Source organism: Platalea leucorodia (assembly GCF_965183815.1).
Source record: "Platalea leucorodia genome assembly, chromosome: Z".
In the NCBI taxonomy this organism is placed as follows: domain Eukaryota; kingdom Metazoa; phylum Chordata; class Aves; order Pelecaniformes; family Threskiornithidae; genus Platalea; species Platalea leucorodia.
This window is the reverse complement of record NC_138858.1, coordinates 9,597,616-9,624,358: the sequence shown is the minus strand read 5'-3', so window position 1 is coordinate 9,624,358 and position 26,743 is coordinate 9,597,616. Positions and strand designations below refer to the sequence as shown.

The 26,743-nt window shown below is 45.2% G+C and overlaps 1 protein-coding gene across 20 annotated transcripts in view; it reads right to left on the bottom strand.

Moving 5' to 3' along the window:
* CELF4 (CUGBP Elav-like family member 4) overlaps nucleotides 1–26,743 on the bottom strand; it is a gene marked incomplete at both ends in the record, with an annotated part of 696,584 nt that overhangs the window by 31,216 nt on the left and 638,625 nt on the right. For 13 of the 20 annotated variants that reach the window (XM_082337403.1, XM_082337393.1, XM_082337405.1 and 10 more), the window contains 2 exons: nucleotides 10,731–10,880; nucleotides 17,660–17,807. In XM_082337403.1, coding sequence (XP_082193529.1) covers nucleotides 10,731–10,880; nucleotides 17,660–17,807 — 298 coding nt within the window. The remainder of the gene's footprint in view (nucleotides 1–10,730; nucleotides 10,881–17,659; nucleotides 17,808–26,743) is intronic. The other 7 variants (XM_082337404.1, XM_082337394.1, XM_082337390.1 and 4 more) reach the window with 1 other exon arrangement.

Sequence of the window (26,743 nt, the reverse complement as noted above, 5' to 3'; positions counted from 1 at the left end):
ATGGGGTAGTCACAGGAAGAAATAAGTGGAATTGCACTCTTAGGCTGGAAGTTGTTTGGTTGATTTCATAGCTGACTTTTGGCAGGTGCCTCAATATGTGTCCATGTGAAATGGGAAAGCAATGCCCCACTGTAAGGGTTTTCACTCCTTGAAAAGGGGTATGAGGAGAACACATTAAAACCTGTGGGAGATCAGTGAAAGGCATAGCAGAGATGCAAAGCTGTATTTTTAAAGAGTAGATGCTCCAGAAAACTTGAGGAAATGCTTGGAAAATATAAAAACTGTTTCCACTTATTGCTGCCTTCTTGAAGAAAGAAGCAACTAAAGTCTATTCTCTTTAACCTCTGCTCAAAACTGTTTTCATCTGAAAACAGAATGTTGAGCATATTGCTCTAGAAGAAAACTGAATGACTATGAAAGGTTGAGTGATACACCAGTTCCCGCAATCCTTTGGGAGAATGGATCATAGTAACTTCGACCCCCCCAAAATGACCAAATCCTGTCAGGCAGAAGATATCTCCTGAGGAAGGTGAGGGTATATGTGGTAAAGGGAGCAAATCTTTATACGACAACTATGGTTTTGCAGTCTGCAGTAAAGATGATCTACCATGTCTTCCCCAAAGGCAACTGCCCTTTCTTGGTTGCACTCATCTGTTTATAGAACTTGAAGAAATTGTGTCTGCTCCTCAGGAGATACACTTACAGCATTTCTTTCCTCTCCAGCTGAGGCTGGACTTGGGTATGCACTTTCTTTCTCTGACATGCTGACAATCAGCGATGACTGCCTTTCTGTTGATACAGGAGAAGCCATTGAGCAGTACCTGTCTGACTGTGGTCTCCTTTCCTTTATTCCTTGCCTTAGCCTGGCACATGTGGGAACTGCGCACTCTCCCAGCTATAACTGAGTCTATGTCCTGAACAGGACCACCCAGCTCACTGCTGAGCTGCTCTCCTCACCCCATCTGTGGATATCTTGCCTGCCTTTGGAGCCATACTCCGCCCGTTGCAACCAAGTCATTCAGCTTAGGAAATAGACACTGAAAATCATGGTTCACCTTTAAGATTAAATATTAAAATTGGGCAAATGCTTTATTTAAAGTGTTTGGAACAATAAGCTTTAAATGCAGCTTTTTTCCCTCCCACACAAAACTTTTAGAGTTCATTATTTTCCTGTGTCTTTATGACTTATCAGCAAGAGTAGTATCTAACCAGGTGTTTCTTTCTGCTGCCTTGTGCCCCAGATCATGCAGATAATTTCCTCTTGGCTCACAGCACATGCAAGCCAGTGGGAAGACTCTTCCCTGATTTCAGTCAGCTTTGCTCCAAGCTGGGAATCGCTTACTCATAAGTAAAGAAGATGCAAGGTGGATGGTCTAACACACAGGACCGTAACACTGACCTAACCATCCCTGGATGCTCTTGAAAAGGAGCAAGTTGTAAGCATCCCTGGCCTGTAGGACTTGACAGCATGGGGAGGTGGCAACCCCTGGCTTGGGGCTCTGTGTTTTATTCGTAGTCTCTTACCCTGCCTTGGCTGTTTCAGAAAACCAGAAAAAAGTGGTAGTGACTCACCACCTGCAGGAATTTAACTTGACAGCCCTTAAAAACAAAAGTGATGACTTTAGCCCACTGAAGAACTCATGTTCCTTAGCTCAAAGAGTGTGTTTACTCAGCAAATGAAGATGTGACTTCAGGATAGTGGATGTGTCCATGCTGGCCAACATGGCTTATGAAGATACAGGGGCACAGATTCCAGGGCTGGCTGGGTACCCCGGCATGAAGCCAAGGTAGCTTGGGCAGCCATAAGCATATCTTCATGCTGCTGCTCACTCCGCCAGATGAATTAAACCTAGCAAAGGGCATAACTGCCTGTGCTTCCAGCTGTAGTGCAGATGAAGCCAATGGCTGTTATTGATTGAGAAATCTCAAGACACAGATCAGACATTTGAGGAAGCTATGGCCAGTCTATGTTCAGCAAGGTGAGACCCCTCCTGCATTCTAATGACTCATGAGAATTTCAGCAAGGGCTCAGGTGTATGAGGGGCTCATGATCCAGAGCCAACCTGTCCCAGGGGTTACATGTGACTGTAGGCTGGAGCAGACCACGTGCTAAAATTCAAAGTGATGGGGAGACATGAATCATTTATTCCTCCATAAGACACACATAACTTAATAGGATGTGCACCCCTGTGGCCTTCACACAGACCATGCTACACTAAGATAGGAGAGTTACCCTGTCTCAGCCACCCTTTCTCCCCATCCAGCTGGCCAGTCTTCTGTGTTACTGCAAGTATTACTTGAACATGGGCATGCGGGGCTGGGAACAGACCTTAGCTCCTCTGTATGCTGTCTGTGCCAGGGTGTAAACGTCCTGTGGCCCAGAAGCTAAATAGCTGAGTAAGGGCTGGTAAGAGCTATAGGGATACAGGAGACACTAGATGAGTGACATGGATATCATAAAGCACCTTAAAGGGGCTTTTGGACCAGAACTAGCACATCTCTAAGTTGTAACATCATCAAAAGAGCCTGGATGTCCTGATGACTATCTGTGCAATTGTGCCCATAGATAACATTTGAAATGGCTTTCCTTGTGGTCAGACTCATGGAGATCTTACATCCAACATATAGACATTTAAGAGATTAAATGTGATGTCATGTATACACTGAGGATCAGCTGGTGAAGTGAAAGAAGCAGAGAGGCTCCTGAGAGGCCAGAGGACAACTATCAATCATGTCAGCCCCAATTAAGTCCATGGAGCCTTGCTGCTTTACAGAAGCTGAGGATGTGGCCTTGCCAGGGCAAACTAAAGGTGTACTGTGAAAACAGATGCTAATAGTAACTTCAGTTGGCAGCTCAGGGCAAGAGTCTTATCCCTGGACATCACCTCTATATTAATTTGATCATTTCCATATCTCCATGGGAAAAATCCTGCTCAGATACAATTGTCTCTTTGCGAGACGATCCTGGCCGAGATGCCACAAGGTGACCATGGCATATAACCTTCCATAAACCTGGAGACATAAAACAAGCCAATGGCCTACTATATGGCCATAAATATAAATTTAACGAAGGCAGCACTTATTCATTAGGCAGAAGTCAAGAAATGACTCCCAAGTCCTTCAAAGAAAGTAGATCCGTTAAAGTCACTTTCTGAATCCTCTGCCTGATGCCAAAAACCAAGGATGATTTCCCAAGTCAGCATGAAATACCAGTGCTTTAAAATTAACACCAGGAAGCTTTCTTACTACTGATATATCTCCAGATTGAAATCCAACTTTTTAAAGAAGCTTTCAGCTAGTGTTAGGCCCGACATTTAGCTTTTTTCAGAGAATGAAAGGATGGAGGTGGCAGAATGAAGCACGTTGTTAAAAATAAATAAGATCAGTTTAAGTAGTGTTCAATAAAGAATCCCTCCTGAGATGCCAGTAACCTGGCTACAGTGTCTGGCAGAGACAAGCTGTTATATAGGTGCCCCAGTTGAAAACAGTTGTAGGGGACAGAGGGCTGGAGTCTGTTGTGATGGTCAGGTGTGCAAATCAGGAGGAGCTGCACTGAAGCCAGTGGAGGTGGTGAGGAAAAAGGATGATGGTTACTGCCTGAGCCATCAAAAGGGGGCCCTCCATCCCCCTCAGTGGGGTATGGGACAGTGTCCTTGTCCCAGCTCAGGGTAAGAGAAAGCCAAGGAAATCTGCAAGGAAATCAGAGGGGCCCAGTGCTTCTGAGAGACAAAAACAGGGTCTGGTACATTTTGGGCCTCTAAGATACCCTGGGATTTCACTTTGGTGGAAGGAGTCAGCAAACCTTACACCGATATGATATCCTCTTCACATCCTGCTTCTGATAGCCTATGCATTTCCCTGCAAACATGTTTTGTTCCACCTATTTCACTCTGTTTTGCAGTGCTGATCCCTGCATTGGTCTACAAGAACGTGTTATCACACAGATCCACAGCTTTGTGCTCTGCCCCATCTATTCATTCCTCTCACTGTCCCAGAGGTGTTTTACACCTCTCCCAGGAGCTGCAGCAGCTTGGCCACTATTAGGTGGATGGGAGAGAAGGATGATGAAAGAGAAGCAGCTCTGTTCAGATGATGGGGGGGAAAATAAAATAACGATAGCAAAAAAAAAAATCTATGTGAAGGCCAGGATTAAAATAAATAAATAAATAACTGAGTGGGAGGGCTCTGTTCACCTTCTCCTTAAATCCAATTTAAATCACTCTCTACAGCCCTAATCTATATCCATAATTATATCATTTCGTACAACAAGCTTGCGAGAGGTCTTAAGAAATTTATGTAGATTAAAATTCATGGGTGCCATAGTACGGATTCCATATTATTAAGATTGATTAGGACAGCTGATGCTGTGATTAAAGAAGCCAGCGTTTACGGTTGTAATTAATTAGGTATTCAGACACAACAATAACTGCAATAACAGAAAGAATGTGCTGATCCGGCAGAAAACAAAGACTGATCCTGTGTTTTATAGTCTCGTTTCACCATTTAGGGGCTGGACACCACTCAGTCAAAGACATGTTGTTCCTCTGTCCCTTCCTCTACACATCAAAGGAGCCAAAAAATCCAGGGCATCTGTGCCCTCTGCTCCATCCCGTTAGTTGGAAAAGCCCTTTCAGTAGCATCCCCAGGTATTGTAGATGCTTGTTTGGGACAACATATGGGCCTACGATAAAATTCATATAGTTCATCCCTGGAAATGAGGATTATCTTTATTATTTTCTTAATAGTCCCACCTTGCCCCATCCCTGATCAGGCCCCTGCTGAGATGGGTGCTGTGAAAACACATGATAGGAGTTGTGTCTGGCAATGAAGAACTTCCAGTGGACAAAGCAAGAAAGACACAGAAGACTCAGAAATGCAGGAGAGGTAGAGGTCGCTGGCCAAGGTGACATACTAATACAACAGCAGAGTTAGGATCAGGCTTCCCTCTATTTGCCTAAGGCCATAAATATATAAGTCAGGGTCAGGTTTTAAAAGCTATTAAGGCACTTAACTCCATATTTTGGGGAGCTTAGTTTAAGTCACCTTTGAAAATAAAGCTCAAGATCTTAACTCACTTAGGTACCTCTGAAAACATCAGCACAGAGCCTGATTTGTATTTACACTGTCTTCCAGGTCAGAGGAGAAAAAGGCACTGGAAAGGCTCCCACAATTGCCTTAAACAGCCTCATTCATTATGGCTGCAGCATGATCGTTGGAAGTACATGACATCATTAAAGTAACTTAGACTACAATTGAAGATGGCAACTTGTTATTATATTTTTAATGAATGCATTCCTTCACTTATTTATTTTACCAGTAAAGTGTGGTTTATGGCACGTGGCAGATTGTTACAAATGGGTCAAATAAAAGCTTCCTAGTCATAATGATGTTTCAGGTGCTCACTGTTGCAGTTTTGGAACTGCTGACACAAAATATGAACAGGAAAGCTATCACTCAGAGACTTAGGGTGGACAAACACAACACAGCCAAAAATTTCCTGTAGTAAGTAACTTAGCGTCGGGGCCGCTGAGCCAGGAACATTTCTAGGACATGGTGTGTATCTAGACTGAATGCTGTGGGTCTTGGTTTTCATCCTGGGCCTTCTATAGGTGAAAGCAGGTCACTCTCTTTCTGTTCTCCTGATTCACCTCCTTTCTAAACTCTTCTTGTCTGACATCTTTCAGGACTGAAGTGGGCACTGGGGTGGGGGAAGTCAGTCCCTTTCTCTGCCTGCACAAATGAAGCCCTGATCTTGCCCAGGGCCACTGGATGGTGTCTGTCATGATCAGGACTGATCCTGGACTGACTGGTCCAGAGCAGCAGCCTGTCCGTCAGCAGCGCTGCTAGCTAATTGACAAGCTAATAGATAAGGCTGTCATATTAGCATGCCGGCAACTCCTCCCCTACAAAATTAGCTTGGGTAATGATAATAATTACAGATGGATTTTGAATCCTGTCTCTGCTGGCAATGGGTGAAATTGGTTACTGCCTGATAGCTCATTGTTGAGCCAAGGAAAATGAATTGATGGTCTCGGTTCAGTTCCTAAGACATGAGTTTCTATAGCACACGTAATCACCCTTGGGGGACACCTTTACTGTCACTGTCAGCAGTGGCTTGGAAACATGTGGGCATAAAGGCTTGGCTACCCATTTGTACTGACAGCTAGTCCTTGCCAGAGAGGGCTGGACCCCAAACAGGGTATGAAGTGGAGTTTGCTGTCTTGCTAGCCCAGATGTACCCACAGTGTAACCAAAGTGGAGTGAGGGGACCTCTGCTGTGTCTGCAGAGAGGAGAGAGAGAGATAGTCCTGGCAGCAGTGGGCAATCAGAAACAGAACCACTGTGTGCCTGAGAACGGTAAATGAGATTACATGTTTTTAATGTATTATGAGCAACGAAAGGAACTTTGCTTTTGTTTTTCTCAGCAACCTAAGCCCAGACCAAATACACTGAAGAACTCAGTGTTCTGGAAAGCATTCCCATCTGAGGCTCTACAAAGCTGCCATACCACTGGATCCATCCCTGGCTCTGGTCAAGCTGGGCATCGCTTGGCCCAGGAGGAATAGGTTTGTTTGCGAGCTATTGCATGTTATGGGGTGTATTGCCACTTCTTTCTGTGCGCATCACTGGGCAGACGACCACAGAGCAGTCCTCACTCTTTTCTGGGGTCTCTGCTCTGTTCCTCCTTCCAGTTCCCTCATTTCACTGATCTTTTGACAGCCAGTCCCTTCTCTCTCTTATTTGCTGCCCTTTGGTCTCCCCATTTTCTCATCTCCCTCTCCCCTTTTTGTCCCAAGGAGGCTTTATTTTTGGAGTGAGCATTCTGTTCTGTCCCTCACAATGCAATCCAGTAGGGCAGGACCTGTTACCAGAGAGCAGAGCGCTGATGGTGTGAGACACAGCAGAAACCAGTGCAGATGGTCTCCACTATTACTGTACATCACACACTGTTACAAGAGAGGCACTGGGCTCTGGGTGGTTAAGAAGCTTTGGCAGAAGAGCACAATCCTTGTTACTGTGGCTAATGTGGAAATGGCAAATGCTCTTGTGCTGCTACGGAGTGACTCACAAGATCACGGCACAACAGATTATGCTCTTTGTCCCCACTATATGTTGTGACACGTTGCCGTGTTCAATAGCTCTGCAAGCTGAAAGACTAAAGGGCAGGCATTAATACATAAAAAGGTCAGATCTCCAAAGGGCCTCAGACTAGTGGAAGGGGAAATATTTACTCCCTTGTTATTCTGCCCATGCCAAAAAGTACACTGTGAGGCATTATGTACTGGCTGAGCTTGGAGAAGGTGAGAGCATGTCTTGAAAAGTGTATGCTTGCAAAGAATGGTTTTCTAGTGCTACTGCGTGGATCCATAGCCTGGCTGGAGCCCAGAAAAAGCTAATTTCTGCAGGGACTGGGGCTGTGATCAGAGACCTGGTGAGTAGGGACGTTCAACCTACTCTTGCCTTTGCCCCAAAGCCACGGATGGTTCAGTAGTCTGACTCAAATGATAGTGTGTGTGTGTCCTTGCTCAGACAAAGGGAATCTTAAAAAAAGAGCACTGGGGAAGACAGAAAAAAAAGAGGGAAACTACAGAGTAAATACAACTACATGATATGGACCTGTTTTTAAAGTGCACAGACTGTGGAGTTCTGGAGTCCTTTAGATGCAGAATCAAAAATATTATAGCTAGACACAAAGGTGGACATGTAGACAAACTGCACAATTAAAGGGATTTATTTGGGTCTGAATGATATGGATGTCATGCCTCTTCAGATTTTGATTGTCCTGTTTTGTTATTTTCAGGCAACAAAGAACATTCTGCTATGGTATATAATGGTGTGAATCCACATTTGAGTTTTTTGTGGAGTATGAAAGAGTATCTGAAAGCAAAATTCAGGCTTTAAGCAATACATGGCAAGTCATAATCATAGCAAGACTATGGTTATGTACATAATACTGCAGCTCTCTCAGCCACTTTCAGAATGAGAGATATACCATAAAAGAAGGTTTTTTGGAAGACGCTGACTTTGGATGGGGACTTGCATGTTCTTTTCTTTTCTGTAATGTTAGTGCAATTGCATGCTCAGCTTTAATATTTTATTTCTACCTTTGCATTTAGAAACACAGACATGCAGAACCACAAGGCACTGCCAGTAACAAATGCTACAGAGGAAAGTGCGGAAAATCCCATAATCAACAATGATGGAAAAAGTTGCCCAGTGATGAAAATCTCTTTCTAACCCCAAGCAATTAGTGGCTGGCTTATATCATAAAGCATGAAGGTTTGTGTCCTTTCTACATTTTTATCCAGTCTAATATGGCTGCGGATGTTTTCATTACCCATGTAAATGTCTAATCATTTTTTTTAATGCTGCTAAGCTCCAGGCCTCAATAAAGCCTGTGGCAAGGAGTAAAGTTTTGGAGAGTGCATAAATGCTCATGAGAAGGAAGAGGATAAGATGGAGCAAACACATGATGTGTCCTACACCCAAACTGCTACAAAGGGGCTTGCTTTCAGGGTTTCATTGTTAGTGGGGACAGGCAGAAGTAAAATGAGAGGTGAGGGTTTGGCCTGTCACTGTTCCCTTTACACCTCTGCTATAACTTAAGGTGTCACTAAGTTATGAGGAAGCTGAACACCGAGAAAGACCAATATATTGCTGAAGACACACCAAGATAAATCCAAACTTTACACAAAGCAGACTATTTCGATGTCAGCTTTACTGGCAGAAAGGAACCTCTCTGCCTGTGGCAAAGTGGAGCAAGGATGATAGTCACCTTTCAGTGTGTTAGGCTGTTGGTGTTTGTGCAGGGACTTACTGTGAATTGCTGGCTGAGCAAGTCTCTCCAAAACTCAGAGAGAATCAGGTTAAGGCCATTGACTTTTATATAATCATGGATGAAATACCTAACTGAAAGCTTTCTTTAATTATGCGGTAGTTGGAGATAGTAACAGAAGCTCAAGTCATTAGGATTCATCTAGAAAGGTCATCTTTTCTCTGATATCTGCAGTAATGGATCATGGAAGATTAGCTAAAAGGAGCTGGATAAACCAGAAAAAAAGATAGACATAGAAATGGATGAATAAACAGAGAGATGATAGACTGGCAAACAGGTAGATACTTAGCCAGATGGATAGTTGAACAGATGGCTATATTTATAAAATGTTAAAGACAAGGTGCTTTCTTGGTGCTGTGGTTGAGCTCACTGAGCATACTAAGGGGTCCCTGCAATCTTCTGATGCTTCTGTAAGCCTCCAAGAGCTCCCCATCCCTCTAAGCTGCTACAAACATGTGTATACATGCCTAACCTTTAGCACAGTAAGCCCCTTGATTTCAACTCTGCTTAAAGTTGAAGTCACGGCTAAATGTTTACAAAGTGTGTGTGTGTAGGATGATAATTATTTTTCAATTCTTGGTATTTCTGGGCTTTCCTTTGCTGCATTCACAGGGTGGCTTTTTTTCAGTGACATTGTCTGAACTGTAACTAGGTAAGACTTTTGTATTTCTATGTTATGTGATGTTTTTCCTTGTAGCTCATAAAGTCCCTTGTGATGTTGAATCTTCTGAGTTTTCAGGACTGGCTGAGATCAAAAGAATTTTTTTTCTTAGAGGTCTTGTGGGCTTTTTGGCTGGAGCATCTGACTCAGTGTTTGGTTTCCTAACAGACTAGATCAATCTATGAGTGCCCCAGGGTAAAATACTCCTTTGCCAGCTGGTGGCTAGGATCAATTAGTAACATTTACTTACATTTTTATTGTTATGATTGTTATTATTAGTATGTGTACAGCAATGATAAGGAATGTCTTCCTAGCAGAAGTATAGCTTGGAGGAGAGGGCTATGTCAAATCTTGAAGGTGCTGAAAAAATGTAGGTGCACATTAAGGACTTGTAAACTACCGAGTTCTTGGTGATTACAGCCCCAGAGTGTCCATATATTTGTAAGTACAGGTATAGAGGCAGGTATGAATCCTTTAACCTCCGTCATTCATCCTTGACTGCCAGGGCTTGCAAAATCCCTCCTTCAATGCTGGCATTTTTCGAGCTAGTCACATTCTGAATTCCAGCAGCAGTTCTCTAGTGGTGTGCCACAAAAGGGTGAAGCTGAGCCCCTTCTGTGGCTATATTAAAGGCCTGGTAAGGCAACAGAATTTGGATGCAGTGAGCATTGCCGAGACCAACACCCACTGCCTGTGCACATGGTCTGAGGCATGGAGCAGTTTGGATCAGCAGTCATGTGGACCCTCTGGACGTGTCCTCCCAGAGCCATCTGGCTGCAAGGGAATCCCAGCAGGAGATACCAACTGTGGGTGCTAGGAGATACAAAGGGGCTTAGCACAGCTCCTTCAAGGCTAGCCAGGAGCAAGACCCTTGGGAGTACCACTAGGAGATTTGCCAGCATGAACTGGTCAGGCCTCAGATCAAATTTTAGCTAAAGCAAAACATGCTGGTTGTCCTGACCATATTCACCAGACAAGTCATCCAGCAGATGAGCACTCAGTTCTTCAGCATAAAAATTTTCTACCTCCACATGCCCGTGATGTCTATCATCCAGATTTAAGTGTACAGCAACTGTAGCTGGGTAAGACCTAACTACACCAATGCTAGAGTGAGCCCTGATGGTGTGGGGTACAATCCTTCAAGGTGGCTCATGGTAGACAAAGCCTGTGGATGTGGGCAATCTCCCTGAGACTGCATGAGCAGGTTGTGGGCACAGCATTGGTCTGGCTTACCTGGGTAAGGGTGGATGCCATTAGCAAACACGGCTTCTGCGGCGGGCTGCCCATTAGCCTGCGGCGGGAGGCCAGTGAAACCATTCACCCCAATTGGAGATGGGATGCTAGGCACAGCTGGTGCAGTTATGCCAGGAGGCGTGCTTCCACCTGCAAGTGGGGAGGACACAAAATCAGAGCTGATGAGTACTGGAAGCAATAACTACACCAAGGAAACTGCTGACACAACTGCTGTGACCACCACACAGAAACCTTCTGATAATCCAAGGAATGAAAAATCTCCCAAGCTGTTGTGCAAAGAAAGGGACAGCTAGCCGTTGCTCCTCTGTTTGGAAAGAACTTAAAGTCTTGCAAACCTTTCTTCAACAGAATGAAGCTTTTGCTTGGTGATCATGGTCTCTAAACTAGATCCATGGCTAACATCAAGCAATAGAAATCTATAGAAATATCACCCTTCCTCTTCAACTTTCTCCCTGGAGTATTACCTGTTTAAATTGCTAAATAAGCAGATGTTTCTTTCCTAGATACCATTTAGCACCAGAAGCAAATTCTCAGTCCCACCTTTCTACAGCAGTGCCTCTCAGTTTCTCTTTGGAGATGTCAGCTTTGTGGGCGTATCGATTTCCAGGACTACTCTGTACTCTCTCACGAATGCACATTTCATGTACAAACTCATTCTGAACTTTCTCAGGACCAGGGATCCTTAAAAGGTTTGACAAGTTGATTTGTAGCCCAAAGGCAGCCAGTGATACTTTTTTTTTGAGTGTCCCGGTTGGGTCCACACTTGACTTTGTAGAGTTTTAGCAGAGATCTCCCACTCAACAAGGGGAAAATTTGGGCTAGATTTGTTTCTTTCATGGAATCATATTCCCCTCCCCTTCTTTCCAGATGCATCTTGTGCGGGACTGTAATGCTGCTATTTCAGAAGAACAATTTAGTCTTTATGTTTTGGGTGGGATCCTGTCACCCACTAGTAGAGAATTCTTAAATTTGTGAGCGAAGAATTAAATCCCTCTGCTACCTTATTGTCAGCTCCTATGTATGTTTAAAATAACTGGACAGTCTGTGCTTCTTGCAACATAATCAGGATGTTTTTGGGGATCAAAAATGAGATTTTAATAAGCATGAAATCATATTTTTCTCTTGCTAGCTGTGAGTGGGAAGTTAAATTATCTTATCTTCAGCAATATCTTTTTGTGTCAGGGTATACTACTGACTGAAAACACCATTTTTGCACTAACCTCTTTTTTAAAGCAATTGCAGAAATTTTCTTCACCATAGCAGCATTCCATGATGGGTTAGTCCAATAACACACTTTAACAACTGCTTAAATCTATGTCGCTGCTTTAAGAAAACCAATACAGATACATAGGATGTTTTAATATGTTCTGATTTGAGTAGCCCAAAAAGCAGGCAATATTTCAGCTGTTTTCTTATACCCTGAGCAGACAAGCTGCTGCTTCCCCTTTGCTTATTTAAATGGTGTTGGCCTTTAAAAATGTCCTCTGTGGAGGTACAGGGAGCCAGCAGTGGCAACTGAATTCCAAAGGCAATGCTCTTAGCATATGCCATCAGCTTGCAAATCACAAAGGCTAGTTAAAATTTCAGCTGCTTTTCTGGATCTCTCCTTTATTTGCATAGACAATGTAAGTAATTTTTTCTAAAATTGCAGCAAGGGATTTGTGCTTGCTATTTTGTGCATATCTAAGGAAGTTTAGGCATATTCATTGCAATTCTTTAATTTTCTTCTTATAAAGAACCCCCCTGGAGAGGTCAGATCTGTAGTTGGAGTAAAACTGGCATAATGCCACCACAGAGAACAAATGGTGGTGGTGTATGCCAGTTGTGCATTTCATCCCTGATTTGAGATCTCTTGCTGCAGCTACACCAGGTGCAGATTTACAGCATGGAGAGAGGGAGGGAGAAGAGAAAGAAGGAAGGAAGCCTAAATGAAATTTCATTTCTAGCCCCTCTGTTCAGTTAACAGAGCGGCAGACCCACTGGAGGCTCACTTTTCACCCAGATTATACCAATGGTGGAAGAAATGAAAAACCTGAACCAAACTTCCAGAGATGTCAATTTAATTGCCTAGCAATTATGGACTGTTGTGTGATATAAACCTGACTTTTGATGGGGAATCGTCAAAATGCCGGCAAACAGCACAAAATTTTTATGGTCTGAATTACCCACTGGGACTGCCTACTGCACTCCATTGACTGCAGGCAAGCCAAGTGACTAGTTTAAATTAGATGTCTAACTTTTGTATGGTTAAAGCCAGGTGAGATGCATCCTGTCTCTAGTCTGTTAGATTTGCCTGGATCCAAAATTCTTTAAGTTCCTTGGTCCCATGGGAACTTGTGAGCCTGAATGAACTCATGGCCATGTCCGAAGGAACCCACGCTCGTAGAGGCGGGATGCACAGAAAACCAGCTGGATTAGGAGGCCTGAAGATACCAGCACAGAGGCACTGTGCTCAGCCAGTACCACCAAAGCCTCTAGGACTTCTGGGTTACCAGTGTCCTTTTTCTAGCACAATTCTTCTTTTGCTTAGGAAAGATCAAAACACTTCTTTTTTTTTTTTTTTCAATGTTCCAAAATTTTTTCTAACGCCTGTTTTTCAGAAAACTTTGAAATGTTTCTTTTTCATTCCAAGTCAGAACAAAGATATACTTCAATGACTGGAAATCCTGCTATGAAGCCAAATGATCATTTTCCATTTGGCTTTCTGAATGCTAACAAAAGCCAGCAGGAGAATGCACGTTAGGCTTCAGATATCTCCTGGCTACTCAGAAATCGCTGCTAGTGTTGTAGGTTTGCTTGCTCAGACGTTATGTGAAACATTTTCTATGCATCTTATCACAAGCTTTGTGAGTGTTGTAGTAATACAAGGAGTCATTTCAAAGTCTAAACATTTCACCCAAGGAGTAATTGTCAATAGACATTTCCACAATCCATTACAGAGGTTTTTCATGAAGGAAGCTACTCATTCAAGGTAAATCTGCAATAATGCCAAAGTGCATTGGCTCCAAGATTGAAAACATGTTATAAGGAGAGTCCAAAATCTAAACCAGCACCTCATTTTCAATAATGACTAGTCATGGGTACTCTGGAAAGCATGTAAAAAACATGAGCTTTCCCCTCCTGTAATCTGACAATAGAATCACAGAATCATAGAATCATAGGATCGTCAAGGTTGGAAAAGACCGTTAAGATCATCGAGTCCAACCGTTAACCTAGCACTGCCAAGTCCACCACTAAACCATGTCCCGAAGCACCACATCTACCTGTCTTTTAAATACCTCCAGGGATGGAGACTCAACCACTTCCCTGGGCAGCCTGTTCCAATGCCTGACTACCCTTTCAGTGAAGAAGTTTTTCCTAATATCCAACCTAAACTTTCCCTGGCGCAGCTTGAGGCCATTTCCTCTCATCCTATTGCTTGTTACTAGGGAGAAGAGACCGACCCCCACCTCACTACAACCTCCTTTCAGGTAGTTGTAGAGAGCAATAAGGTCTCCCCTCAGCCTCCTCTTCTCCAGACTAAACAACCCCAGCTCCCTCAGCCGCCCCTCACCAGGCTTGTGCTCTAGACCCTTCACCAGCTTCATTGCCCTCCTCTGGACACGCTCCAGCACCTCGATGTCCTTCTTGGAGAGAGGGGCCCAACACTGAACACAGGACTCGAGGTGCAGCCTCACCAGTGCCCAGTACAGGGGCACGATCACCTCCCTGGTCCTGCTGGCCACACTATTCCTGATACAGGCCAGGATGCCATTGGCCCTGTTGGCCACCTGAGCACACTGCTGGCTCATGTTCAGGCGGCTGTCAACCAACACCCCCAGGTCCTTTTCCGCCAGGCAGCTCTCCAGCCACTCCTCCCCCAGCCTGTAGCGTTGCATGGGGTTGTTGTGACCCAAGTGCAGGACCTGACACTGAGCCTTGTTGAACCTCGTGCAGTTGGCCCCAGCCCATCGATCCAGCCTGTCCAGGTCCCTCTGTAGGGCCTTCCTACCCTCCAGCAGATCGACACTTCCACCCAACTTGGTGTCATCTGCAAACTTACTGAGGGTGCACTCAATCCCCTCATCCAGATCATCAATGAAGATGTTGAACAGGACCAGCCCCAACAATGAGCCCTGGGGAACACCACTTGTGACCGGTTGCCAACTGGATTTGACTCCATTCACCACCACTCTCTGGGCTCGGCCATTCAGCCAGTTTTTAACCCAGCAGAGAGTGCACGTATCCAAACCATGAGCAGTCAGCTTCTCCAGGAGAATGCTGTGGGAGACAGTGTCAAAAGCCTTGCTAAAGTCCAAGTAGACAACATCCACAGCCTTCCCCTCATCCACCAAGTGGGTCACCTTATCATAGAAGGAGACCAGGTTAGTCAAGCAGGACCTCCCTTTCATAAACCCATGCTGGCTGAGCCTGATCCCCTGGTTGTCCCGCACGTGCTGCATAATGGCACTCAAGATGATCTGCTCCATGACTTTTCCTGGCACCGAGGTCAGGCTGACAGGCCTGTAGTTCCCTGGATCCTCCTTCCGACCCTTCTTGTAGAGAGGCATCACATTTGCTAACTTCCAGTCATCTGGGACCTCCTTGGTTGACCAGGACTGCTGATAAATGATGGAGAGTGGCTTGGCCAGCTCCTCTGCCAGCTCCCTCAGTATCCTTGGGTGGATCCCATCTGGCCCCATGGACTTGTGGGCATCCAGGTGGAGGAGCAGGTCAGTGACTGCCACCTCTTCAACAACTGGGGCTTCATTCTGCAGACTATCTCTACCTCCCAGCTCAGGGGCCTGAAAACCCCGAGGCTGACCAGTCTGACTATTAAAGATTGAGGGAAAGGAGGCATTAAGTACCTTTCCTTCTCCTCAATAAGAGTTTAACAGTCCCCAAAAGGCACTGGGCACACCAGAAAAGGAGTAGAGCTTACACCAAAGAAGGGCTGGGGTAATTTTCATGTGCTGGATATCATGGTAGGCACAGAATTTGGCTGTTGTACTGGTATTTACACACCTATGTCACAGAACTCGTTCATTCACTAGACTTATTTATATGCAAAAGAGCTTGTGCTCTTTTGTGGTGGGGCCATCACAAACCAGCTCCTGGATTCAGCTTTCCAGGCCCTGAGAGCATTTGAATTCCAGGCAGTCTTTGTTTGATGTTCTCTCTGCTCCCACCAAAACAAAACAAATCTAGCTAATGCAAATATGATAATCTTTCCAGCAGCGGGTTTAAAGGGTGCACATATAATTAAGCCACTTTTCTATTTGGATTTGTGGTAGCTCCATCGACTTGTTGTTTATACATTTATCGTTTTGTAAACATATATTTCGAAATGTGTGGTATAAGATTTTTGTGTCAAGCGCTTTTCCTCGGGTCTCCATAAGTTTGCATGGAATGAGATCTGTCTTTCTTTCTCTCCCCTTTTTTCCCCCTCATATTCTAATACAAGCAAAGGAAAAGATAGGTATCTGATCCAGTAGCTGTTGACATTGTTGCCAGCTACAGATTGCAAAGAGATGCTAAGCTGTGTGTGAACAGGGAGGTTTTCTTTGGCAGGCAGGTTAGCAGAACTCAGTTCATTAGGAATAGCCCCCAAGCCTGCACTGCTGTGGTACCTTACATCCCTGCCATCCAGTGTTGCTCAGCCATGAGGCATCTTTCCTGGCTGCTTTGTCAGATGGCCCTTCCCTGCTCCAGGGCTGTGCAGACCTCTTCACGTTTGGCAATGAAGCTGCCCATTTCATCTCTTACTACTCTGCTCTGGAGTCGTTCATCCTGCTCTGGCCAGCACTGCCTGAACCACAGCTGGCTCAGGTGTAGCTCAGTTCTCCCATGTCTCACCACAAACCTTTGTCAAGCTGGTCCCTCCAGGCCAGCTTGATGCTTCAAGGTTCACACAAGGACATTGGTATGCAATGTCTTTCCGAACTGAGTCCCATCCCCAGTGCCTCTCATAGGAGCAACTGCATCACCCCAGAGACCCTTTTATCCTGACCTGTCCCTTAGAAATGGTCCTCTGAACCTTTGAGTCCCCTACCAGACTCAGTGCTATATTGCAAAGCTCTCCAGATTCTCACTTCTTTCCTCTCATGGTTTGGCCCCCCTTTCTCTGCTGCCCTGGTTCCCTGCTATTAGGCCACATGCCACTCCATTCATTCCAGGTAGCACCAGCGGTCCTCCCTGAGTACCTCCTGTCCTATTTCATAGTAGGGGAAAGGCTTATGTGTCCCAGAGACATAATGCATCTTGTTAATGATATTGCATCTCACCACAAACCTTATTTTGTTTGTCTTTGGACCAGCATGGCTGTGACAGCACCAGCATTGACCCTTTGGACATCTATATGCACCACCAATAAACCAGTGTAGGCCACTGGGGGAGGTTTTGTGCCATTTGTAGGGTGCTCAGAGCTAAAGGAAAATTGTGTAAGGGATAAGGCTGAGAGGGAAGGGTTATGGCTGAGAGCGCTTTCCAGTGCTTTCCCTGCCAGCACCCTTCCTCCTTCCCAACAAGCCCATTGCGTCCCGGCTCTGGTGGATCTCAACCCTGTTTGTCTCCTCACCCATCACCGAGTGCCACCTGGCACAGGGCACAGCTAGCCCAACAGCCCACTGCTTGTGAGCCCTTTGACTTTGCCCTTACAACTATCTCATGATACAGAAGCTGACCTGCAGCTGGCCCCAGCCCTGAAAGAGGCAGTAACAGCCTTTCTTTGCCCCTTCTCCCTCTCCCAAACCAAAAAAGGATCTGGTTGGCTCCACTCCTCACTGCTAGTGGCCTTCACCACCAAGACCAACATTTCAGTAAACACCCACTGGGGGAGAACCTGTCAGCTAACATGTCCTGCCAGGTCTCCTCTGGGATGCAGCCAGATTTTCATGCCCTTTGCCCTCTCCACCCCCCTGACCCCTTACCTGAGGTTGGTGTCATGGGGGCGGCTGCCAGGCCGTTCATGTTCAGAGCCGCCATCTGCTGCATCTGGGCTGCGGCAAAGGCTGCCATGGGGTTCAGGTAGCCACCCTGCGCCACCGACGCCATGATCGCGGCTTGCTGCTGCATCAGCTGGAACAAAGAGAGCAGGGAAAAAATATCATGCGGTCACTGGCAGGGCAGCCTGTGGCACCGGCACCAGGATGGGGACCTGGTGAGGGTGTGAGGCATCCCGCTGTTTTGAGATGTCAGCTTGCCATGCCTGTGGTATCCCCCCCAGCCTTGGCCTTCCTTCTCGCTATAGGGGCTGGAGGCAAAAACGCATGTTTGCATCTTGGGGTCTTTATGGTTCCCACCGCCATGATGTGTTCCCCAATGTGGAGGTCTCCTATGAACTGGACTCAGCCATCTGAATCTCTGGACCTTCCCTGATGACAAAGGCAGAGAAAAGACTTCATATGTTCCTGAGTGGACAAGTTTCATGGCTTATGTTGCTTGTAGCAAAGCTCTGGGAAAGCACTGGCCCCACTTGAGCAACGGGGAGAGGGGATGCCCTCTCCAGAGCAGCAAGCTTAGCTAGTTCTCTGAGGATAACTTGATTTGTTTCCATCTGTCAGTGACAAAAATCATTCATTCTTATGCTGCTGGGAGGCAGCTGGTGGGCACTGAGCAAAACTGTGACCAAGTCTTCTAACCAGATTACATCACCTATTTCCAACACAACCAAGCAGAGACTCCCGGAAGAGCTATACAAGAGAATGGAGCTCTCCTAGTTTAGCAAGTTTAATACTGTGTAGTGAGAAAAACCCTTCCCTGTGGTTTTGACCTCGGATGAGTTCATTAACTTTATTTTTTTTTTTTTTTCAGAAAGTGATCACAATGCTGCTTCTTTTTGGGCACCTACAAGAGGCAGAAATGAGGAACTCGGGCTATATTTTCAGGCATTTGGGGGTCAAAATTGCTATGAATGGTTATGCATGTTGGAAACGCTTCTCACATTAAAACCAGACTTTGCTATCATTAGTTTACACTCTGAACCTAGCACACAGTTGTTGCAGTTCATGTGTACAGTATGGCTGCAGTGGGCTTGTAAAATAGTCTTGGTGTGAAGGAGAAGGATGCTTGGATGAAGCTGCCTCTTGTCCCCTTCCCTGGAGCTGTATGAAGAGCCAGATGAGGTATGTCTGAGTCTGTATCCAACCCCTACTAGTGACCAGTGGTGGATACTTAGAGAAAGTGTGGGGGAAAGAGGATGAGCAGAGAGCAAAACCTCACTCTGTTCATTCCCCAGCCTCTGGAATGCGTGACTGGATGATAATAGTGGAGAAGGAAACTGTTTTTCTGTAGCGATTTCAGAAGTGACTCATGTCTTTACTGTCACCAGAATTGGAGTACGTCTGTTTTGCTGCTCTCTGTGATTTCACTCTCTCTCCCATCAGGAAATCACCCTCTGATGCTGTTGTTTAAGTACATGGGACACGCTTCTCAGCATTAAACAGACCTCAAAAGTCATGGCAAGGAACAGGCTGTTCCCTACTGTTCAGTTTAATATTGAAATGTCAGCTAAATTAACTGTTCATACACATACACATTAAAACAAATCCTTGAAATCACTGTGCTCATTCAAATGCTGAAACTTTCCTTGTCACTATCTGTGAAGAGTCCAAAGTAAAGGATACTCTGCCACTGACTTGCCCTATAACCACGCACAAGTTGTGTAAAGTTGCCTTGGTTTCTCCAGTGATGAAATGCGACACAGGATACATGCCTCCCCATGTAGGAGTGCCTTCAGATCTACAGATGAAAACTGCCGTACTAGAGTTGAGTACTATTTTATTTTTTGTAGCCTAATGCAGATTAGTGGCAAGGTGGTGGCTTTCCCTTTGGTTGTTAATTACCCGTTTTTATTATACCTTGCGTAAGACACTTTCACATTTTAATTAGTGATATCTTGTTATTTGTAATTAGTGATGGAGTGATTAGACAATCTTTTCTATTATAGCACAATGCTGATTCCCTTTTAAGGAGTACATTTGTTTCTAGGCGTCGTTTGAGTTTATTCTCCAGAGGGGGCACTAAGCAGGTGATTTTAGTAAGTATGCCAATGAAGTGAATGAGTAAGGGGGAATCCATCCATCTTTAACACTGGATTGACTCCAGCACTGAGTGTGCTGACCCATATCTTATTTCTGTGCTGGGTATTTTCACCTAGTGACAGCTGAGGATATAACTGGCTGGTTGCAGAAACGATGGCCAACAGCTGTGCCTATAGAATCTGCTTAGCCCTGCTGATTAAAGTAGCATCTCTCTGAGATGGATGCAATTGCAAGGGCTGGGGACAGTCCCAGTCTGGCTTTTGCTGACTTTTCTCTGTGTTTCTCCAAAGCTGACCAGAGCTGCATGAACAAACCCACCTCAAAACAAGGAGTGACATATGGCTGATCTTATATGTGCCCTGGTCAGTCTGGGTGGCAGCTAACAGCCTGGTATTTGTAACAGAGACCTTCTAGGCCAGGCAGGGGACAATGGTTTTGGCATTTTCCATTGTCAGATTCAGTAAACTAAATACAGATGGGGTTTCCTCTGAGCTGGTCACCTATTACAGTTTATGTGATAACAGGTAGAGGAGTCTAGGCCAAGAATCATCTCTCCCTTCTGTACCCAAATGCCTCTGGGCAGACGAATTACAGCTCTGTTTCTCCCTATTGACTGTATGGGGAGCCCCAGGTGATCAGTTCAGCTGCACGTACCAACACAGTCAGATGAAATCATTCCCACCCTTTACCTGGCCCTCGGCAGATATTTTTGGACCTTGGTTCCCAACCATTCAAAAAAAAACCATTAATCCTTTTTTTGTTTGTGTTTCACCTGTGCTACAAGAGAAACAGAGCTCTATCTAAAAGATACCGTGTTGCCAATGGTAGTACAAATGATTGTGCTACTCCAAAGACAATCTCCATTTTGCACTCAGCAGAGCTAGGCAATCACTTGTGACATTATTTATGGCTTATGCAACTTTGTCTCCTGCTTATGGATGTCTCTAAGCTGTTCAAAGTTAACTCCACAATGGCAGGTGCTCCTCCTGGTTTGTAAACCAGGTAACCTGAGTATGCAGCTTCTTGTGTTTTCAGAGGGCTTATAAATTTGCACTGGGAGATGCACGTTTGTAGAATATAACTTGGCTACATGCATGGTCCTTTTTGCACTGTAATGTCATTCATGCATTTCTGTCAGAGACTTTCAGAAAGAAGGTATTGTCTCTCTCCTTATGAGAAGAACTAGATGTTTCTATTCTGCTGATTACTGCTGAACGTGCAGGGTCTGCAGCTTAAAGCCTGGTGGGTTTCAGTGAAACAGTCACTTAAAACTGGGCATACTCCCACAGAACCTGAATTAGGAGCTTGAGGAGCAAAGAGGTTAAATTTAGCTTAGGGTTAAAAAGCTACTGCAGTAAAAATAAGGCCCTAACCCATGATTTGGGAAACTAGGTTCCGTTGCTTGTGCTACAGCAAGTATCCTGCCGGGAGCAGCCACCCTGTTTCTGTTATGCACAGTTCTCTGGGGATACCCAAGATGCCCTGGAGACCTGGAAACCCCCTTGACATGGTGAAATGAGCTGGAGCCCTGTGCCGCATGACTCAGAGGACCTACACCTCACTGCAGCCTTCAGAGCCAGCCCGTGGTTTAAACATGGGTCTCCTCCAGAGCTGGAAGGAGTATAGCATCCCATACATGAACACAGCCACATACCCCAGCTAACTGGTTTTGCTTCCTTGGCTAGGGTGGGGACCTCAACCATGTCAGAACCACGTCTGGACACCTCAGCCCTTGGAAACACTCTCGCTATGCTTCTGCTGTCACATTTCCCATTCATGCCCTTCCCTCTCTGGTCAGAGGTAGTAGGTGTAAATGTTAAGGGGAAAGAGGAGGGGGGTCCTTCCCAGCCCAGTGGCTGATGGTCACAGCCTGGCTGAGTCCAGCAGCATTGTGGGGGTGGGAGGACAGTCACCTTGAAAGAGGCTGCTGACAGCATAGACCTGCCTCCTTACCCCCAGGGTGGCTCCAGGGAAACTTACAAAAGGAGGGCAAGTCCTGTAAGGGTCACCAGCCTCCCTTATGAAACCTCTGGGGCATTGCCAAGCGAGCTCAAATAAAAGTCACCCCGCTCCTTCCCCAGCTCCCCTGGAACACAAATGTCCCATCCACTCTCCTTTCACTTTGAAAGAGGCCCACTGTATGGTCCCAGTTAATAAAGCTGTAGAAAGTGAGGCAGTGACCCCACCAGAGGCAAATCAATAGCATCAGGGCCCCTGGGTATTGTGTACTTTAAAATACGCCATTTGAAATGCAGATTTTCCCTGCTTGGGCTGGGGCCACAGAGCACTAATCAGAAAGGCAGCAGCCTTATTATCTCAGACTGATTCAAGGGGACGGAGAGGAGCTTTTCCCTTCTTCAGCTGAAAGGACATATTTCCTTTCGCTTCTCTTACTTCCCTGGCATGATCTTTGCCTCAGAATTTAGAGCTTTTTCCCATCTGATTTTATAGATTTGTTCCCTCTTTCCTCCAACCTGGCCTTTACTATTGCTCAAATATTTATCTTCTGAGGAGACCAGGAGATGCCACTGAACTGGTTCATGGCCATGGACATCACCTCAAGAGCTATGAGCCTGAAGTCCCCATCCCAAGGCCTGAGAACTGGTAAGGTCATCCAACGCACAGGGAGGGGTGGTAGTGATGGCTGGTCAACAGAGAGAGATAGCAGGACTCATCTCACACACCTTTTTGCTACCTCAAGTTGAGGTGGCCAAACTTCAGCCAGCTCTGTCATCAGTGGATGGATAGGCACCTCCACAGGCTTATCCAAAAACCAGCAAAGGAGGCAGTTTTGCAGCACACCTGAACCAAAGCAAGTGCTCGCCGATGCACACCTCCTTCTCCACGTCTTGCTGCTACCTTTGCACCAGGATAGATACACACCTGACACTGCCAAGCACCTGCTCAGGAACACTACCAGCAGAGCATTAACCACACAGCACAGAAATGTGGTTCCTGCTGGTTTTCCTCCCAAAAGTGGCTGTCTGCACGGTCACTGTTAGTCTAGTGGTGTGGGGTGAGGACATGTGGCCAGAGGTGGGGTTGGGAATGGGATGGCCGCCTCTAGCATCAAGGGGGCTGTTAGACAGCAATTGCACTCAATGAAAGGAAATGTTATTCTTTTCTTACATGAGGAACAGATGCATGGAGACATGAAGTGACTTACTCAAGGCCAAAAACTCCTGCTAAAAATAGGACAAGGATGCTACAGCCTGCCTTCCCCAGCCCCCAAAAGAAATACATGTGAAACTGGAAGAGGGGAAGAGAAGGATTATTTCTGATGTGTTCTTTCTGAAATAGCATGATCATTGCCCTTGGAGGAGGCTTACTCTGAATGACCTGATGATCTCCTCATTTTTTTCAGTGTTATTTTCTATTCTTGTCTCTGAACCACATGACGTTTTGCTTGACTTTTCGTATTCTTCATTCAGTAATAATAATAAAAGTAATAACAGCATCCCACGTTTCCCACCTCTAACGATCTATACAAACACTTAGCTAATTAATCCTCATGGTATCCCTGTGACAGAAAGAGGTAAGCAAAATGATCAATCAAACAGTAAGAGGACTCATATTTGGTGAAATCACAGAATTGACAAATTCACGTCTGTTTTACCTAACTGGCTATTGAGAAATAAAAACAAAAATACCTCCCAAGCCTTCAAACAAACAGAAGATATTCTGAAAAAAAAACCCCAAACCAAAAACCAACAAACCCAGAATGGTCCTTCAGCCATTTTTTAATGTCTTCTTGGAAACATAAATTTATGCTTTGGAAATAAAATTTAAATTTAATTGAGACTTAAAAAACCTAAACAAATGTGCAACACCTGGATTTGTGTGTCTTAGTGTCTTTCCGAAGCCTGATACACAATGGTTTGTATTTTTAGCTTCCTGAGAACTGTAAAAACCCCCAAATCTAAAAAAAAAATACGTATATAGAGCCAAAATCTGAGTGTTCATTATTTCTGAATTACCAGAGAGCTGACAATCAGAAATATGGTATTAGGCCTGCTACAAAGTACTACGGCTTCAAAATAGCTTCTTCTTCTGGAACGGATCAGAACAAGTGATTTGCATAACGTGTAGTATTTACCAAATATACTGTCCCATTTTTGGTCATTTATATATAATAACTATTATATGCAGAAGGTAGTCTATATTCAGTAAATTTTCCCTGATTTCATAGGCCTAGCTGAATTTTTTTAAGTATCTTTCCAAAATAATTTCACAGTATGAATTGAATAAATATTGGAAGAAGCAATTCATCCCTTCAGCATTACCTCAGATCATTTAGCAGAAATATCCTTTCATCTTTGCAGGAGCTGGAACAGGGAGGCAGAGGGGGGAACTTAGGCTTTTATGGTCAGCATGGTAGTCACTGCTGCCCTAACTTCCAAAGGTGACCACTTCTGATGATGACTGAGATCTATGCTGTGCTGGATGTTCCCAGGTTTGTTGCAGTTATTGTCTCCAGTTCAGGAGCTGCAGCCATTTATACTTTTTCAGACTGAGGGGAGCTGGAATTTACTGATGGGAAAGGACTTGCTCCAGGCTGGAGAGTAAATGTTGCTGTTGCCTATGTTGCCCTGTCCCCATCTGTCCATTTTTACTCACTAACTCTATGCCTGTCCCCTGCTGCAGGATGCAATCAGTTCCACGGCTGGAATTCGGCCAGGAGACCATGGCTAACACTTCCATCCCATTTTTTATGCAAACTTGATTTATGACTTTGATCTTATTTTAAATAATTTAAAAATTAAATAATTTATACAGTATCAGTGACTTTCCAATGCTTCTTCCTTTGTTCTTGCTTTGCTCTTCTGCATTTCCCCATCTTCACAACCCTTTTCAGTCTGCACACATTTCCTTTTCTGCATGAGAGGGCAGCAGTGACATGAGACACCTACTAACTACTTCCAGTTTCTTCAAAGAAGGAAGACCTGCAGGAACTTTTGATACTGTTGCTTATTTGGGCCAGGACTATACTATCACCATTTATAGTCTGGTTTGGTTTTTACTGTTCATAACCTTTGGCCTTGGCCACTCTACCATTTACCAGGGTCTAAGAAGGTGTGCTGTGCTGTGCTGCTCTGGGCTGGAGTGTATCCCTGCAGGTTCGTTCTGCACTGGCAGCAAATCAAAGGTGGTGCCGCCTAGCATCATCTTCCTTCTCTGCAGGCTGAGTTCAGACCTATACCTCAGGCTGGCCTTGACTAAGACTGTGGAAACAGCCATCAATACCCAGCTGATGTGGATCCACAGTAACCTGACAACATAAAGTGCTGGCGCGCTATACATGTGTGTACTAAAATAAATAATTACTTCATAAAAGGGGAACCTAAATGAATATGGAAAGATATTGCTGAAAAGAAAAAAACTCAAAACAGTCAAAAACTCTGAAACAAATTAGTATAGGGGCTCTGGGAGCTTTAAGGAGCCATGAAACCTGGCTTGCCTTGAGCTGCATAAAAAAGAGGTGAGGTGGATCTGATGTGACTTTCTGTGTCACTGAAACAGCACACAAGAGTTAGTGCCAAGCTTTGTCTGGTCTGTTTGCAGGTGGTACATAAAGAGGGGAGGCAAAAAACACACACAGAAGAGAACCTCCTTTGCTTCCTGACTTTTTTGCCTCTGGAGCTGAGGCCATATGGCTGCTGAACCCAAGGACTAGTTGCTTAGCCAATATTAAGCTGTTGCTGCTATCAAGGTTGCGGTTGCTTAAGCTGAGGTTGAGTGACTTGGCAGCGGGCAGCAGCAGGGAGTGACCTGTGACACGGCCCTTTGCTGAGCTGCAAAAGAGGTAGCTTAAAGAGGAGCTGGGGTCCAAAGCAGTCCTAGTGGCAACACTAACGACTATCAGTCAAACACTGACGGACTGAGACTCTCACTGCCTCTCCCCAGTGGAGTGCTGCTTGGTTTGTAAATCCATGGCTGCCCACTAATCCCTCAAACAGCTGCACCGTGTGGGTTTCTGCTGCACTGGCCACCTTGATGCATGGAGACCTTTTTGCATGAGCTAACACAGTCCCGGTGATGTGTATGATGCCTTTCTGGGGAGATTCAGCAAGAAACAGGTGCCTAGGGGACTTGGCAACCTTCTCCATGGGGACAGACCATTAGAAACTATTGATTAACCAGCTCTCATGGGTTGCTTAGGAACTCTTACATGGAGACATCAGTCAAGCTTGGACTGCAGTGGGACAGCCAGGAGAACAGGTTACAAGCACAAATCAGAGAACCCAATGTCTCATGCTAGCCCTTGGCCTTACTAACTAAGCACTGAGGCAGTTCTTAAACTTGTGTTATCATCATACTCCCGTGTGAAAACCCATGGAGAGACAGCACAATAGAGAACCTTCTCCCTAAGGGAAAAGTGAAAATAAATAAATCTGGTCATCAGCTTTATTTGTACATGGAGAAATGAGACCAGGGAGTCAAAAGATTCACCCAAGGTCACACGAGTTGCTGGTGGCAGTGGCGTCAGCTGTCACCGCTGTCCTGCTTTTGTGTTTTTACTGTTTCACCTTCCCTCTTCTTGGCTTGCCTTAGATCTTCCACTTCAGTTCGGGCTGAATAAAACTGCCCCCCCTTTCCCTCTCCCCCTATCGATCCCTCCATCTCCCGCTGGCATTTACGAGGTGCCAATCACCTGATATCTAAGAGCCAGCAGTCCGAGGTGGATTAATCGGGACCGAGGGAACGTCACACAGCCTCAGCTCTCCCTTCCTTCCCTTTTGTGTGAGACTGTGAGATGAAGCAGATAGGGAGAGACACAGATCAGGATGCTGATTGAGAGACAGCATCTGAGCACGCTCTGGGTGTACAGGCGCCACACAGAAATGTGATCCCATCATTTAGACAGCTCTGAAGTCCCCAGGGTAATTGGTGTCACCAGCTTGTCATATCCAATGGGTCAAGATATAAAACTTATTCTTTCCCTCTTATTAGCATATTTACCAGAAAAAAAAA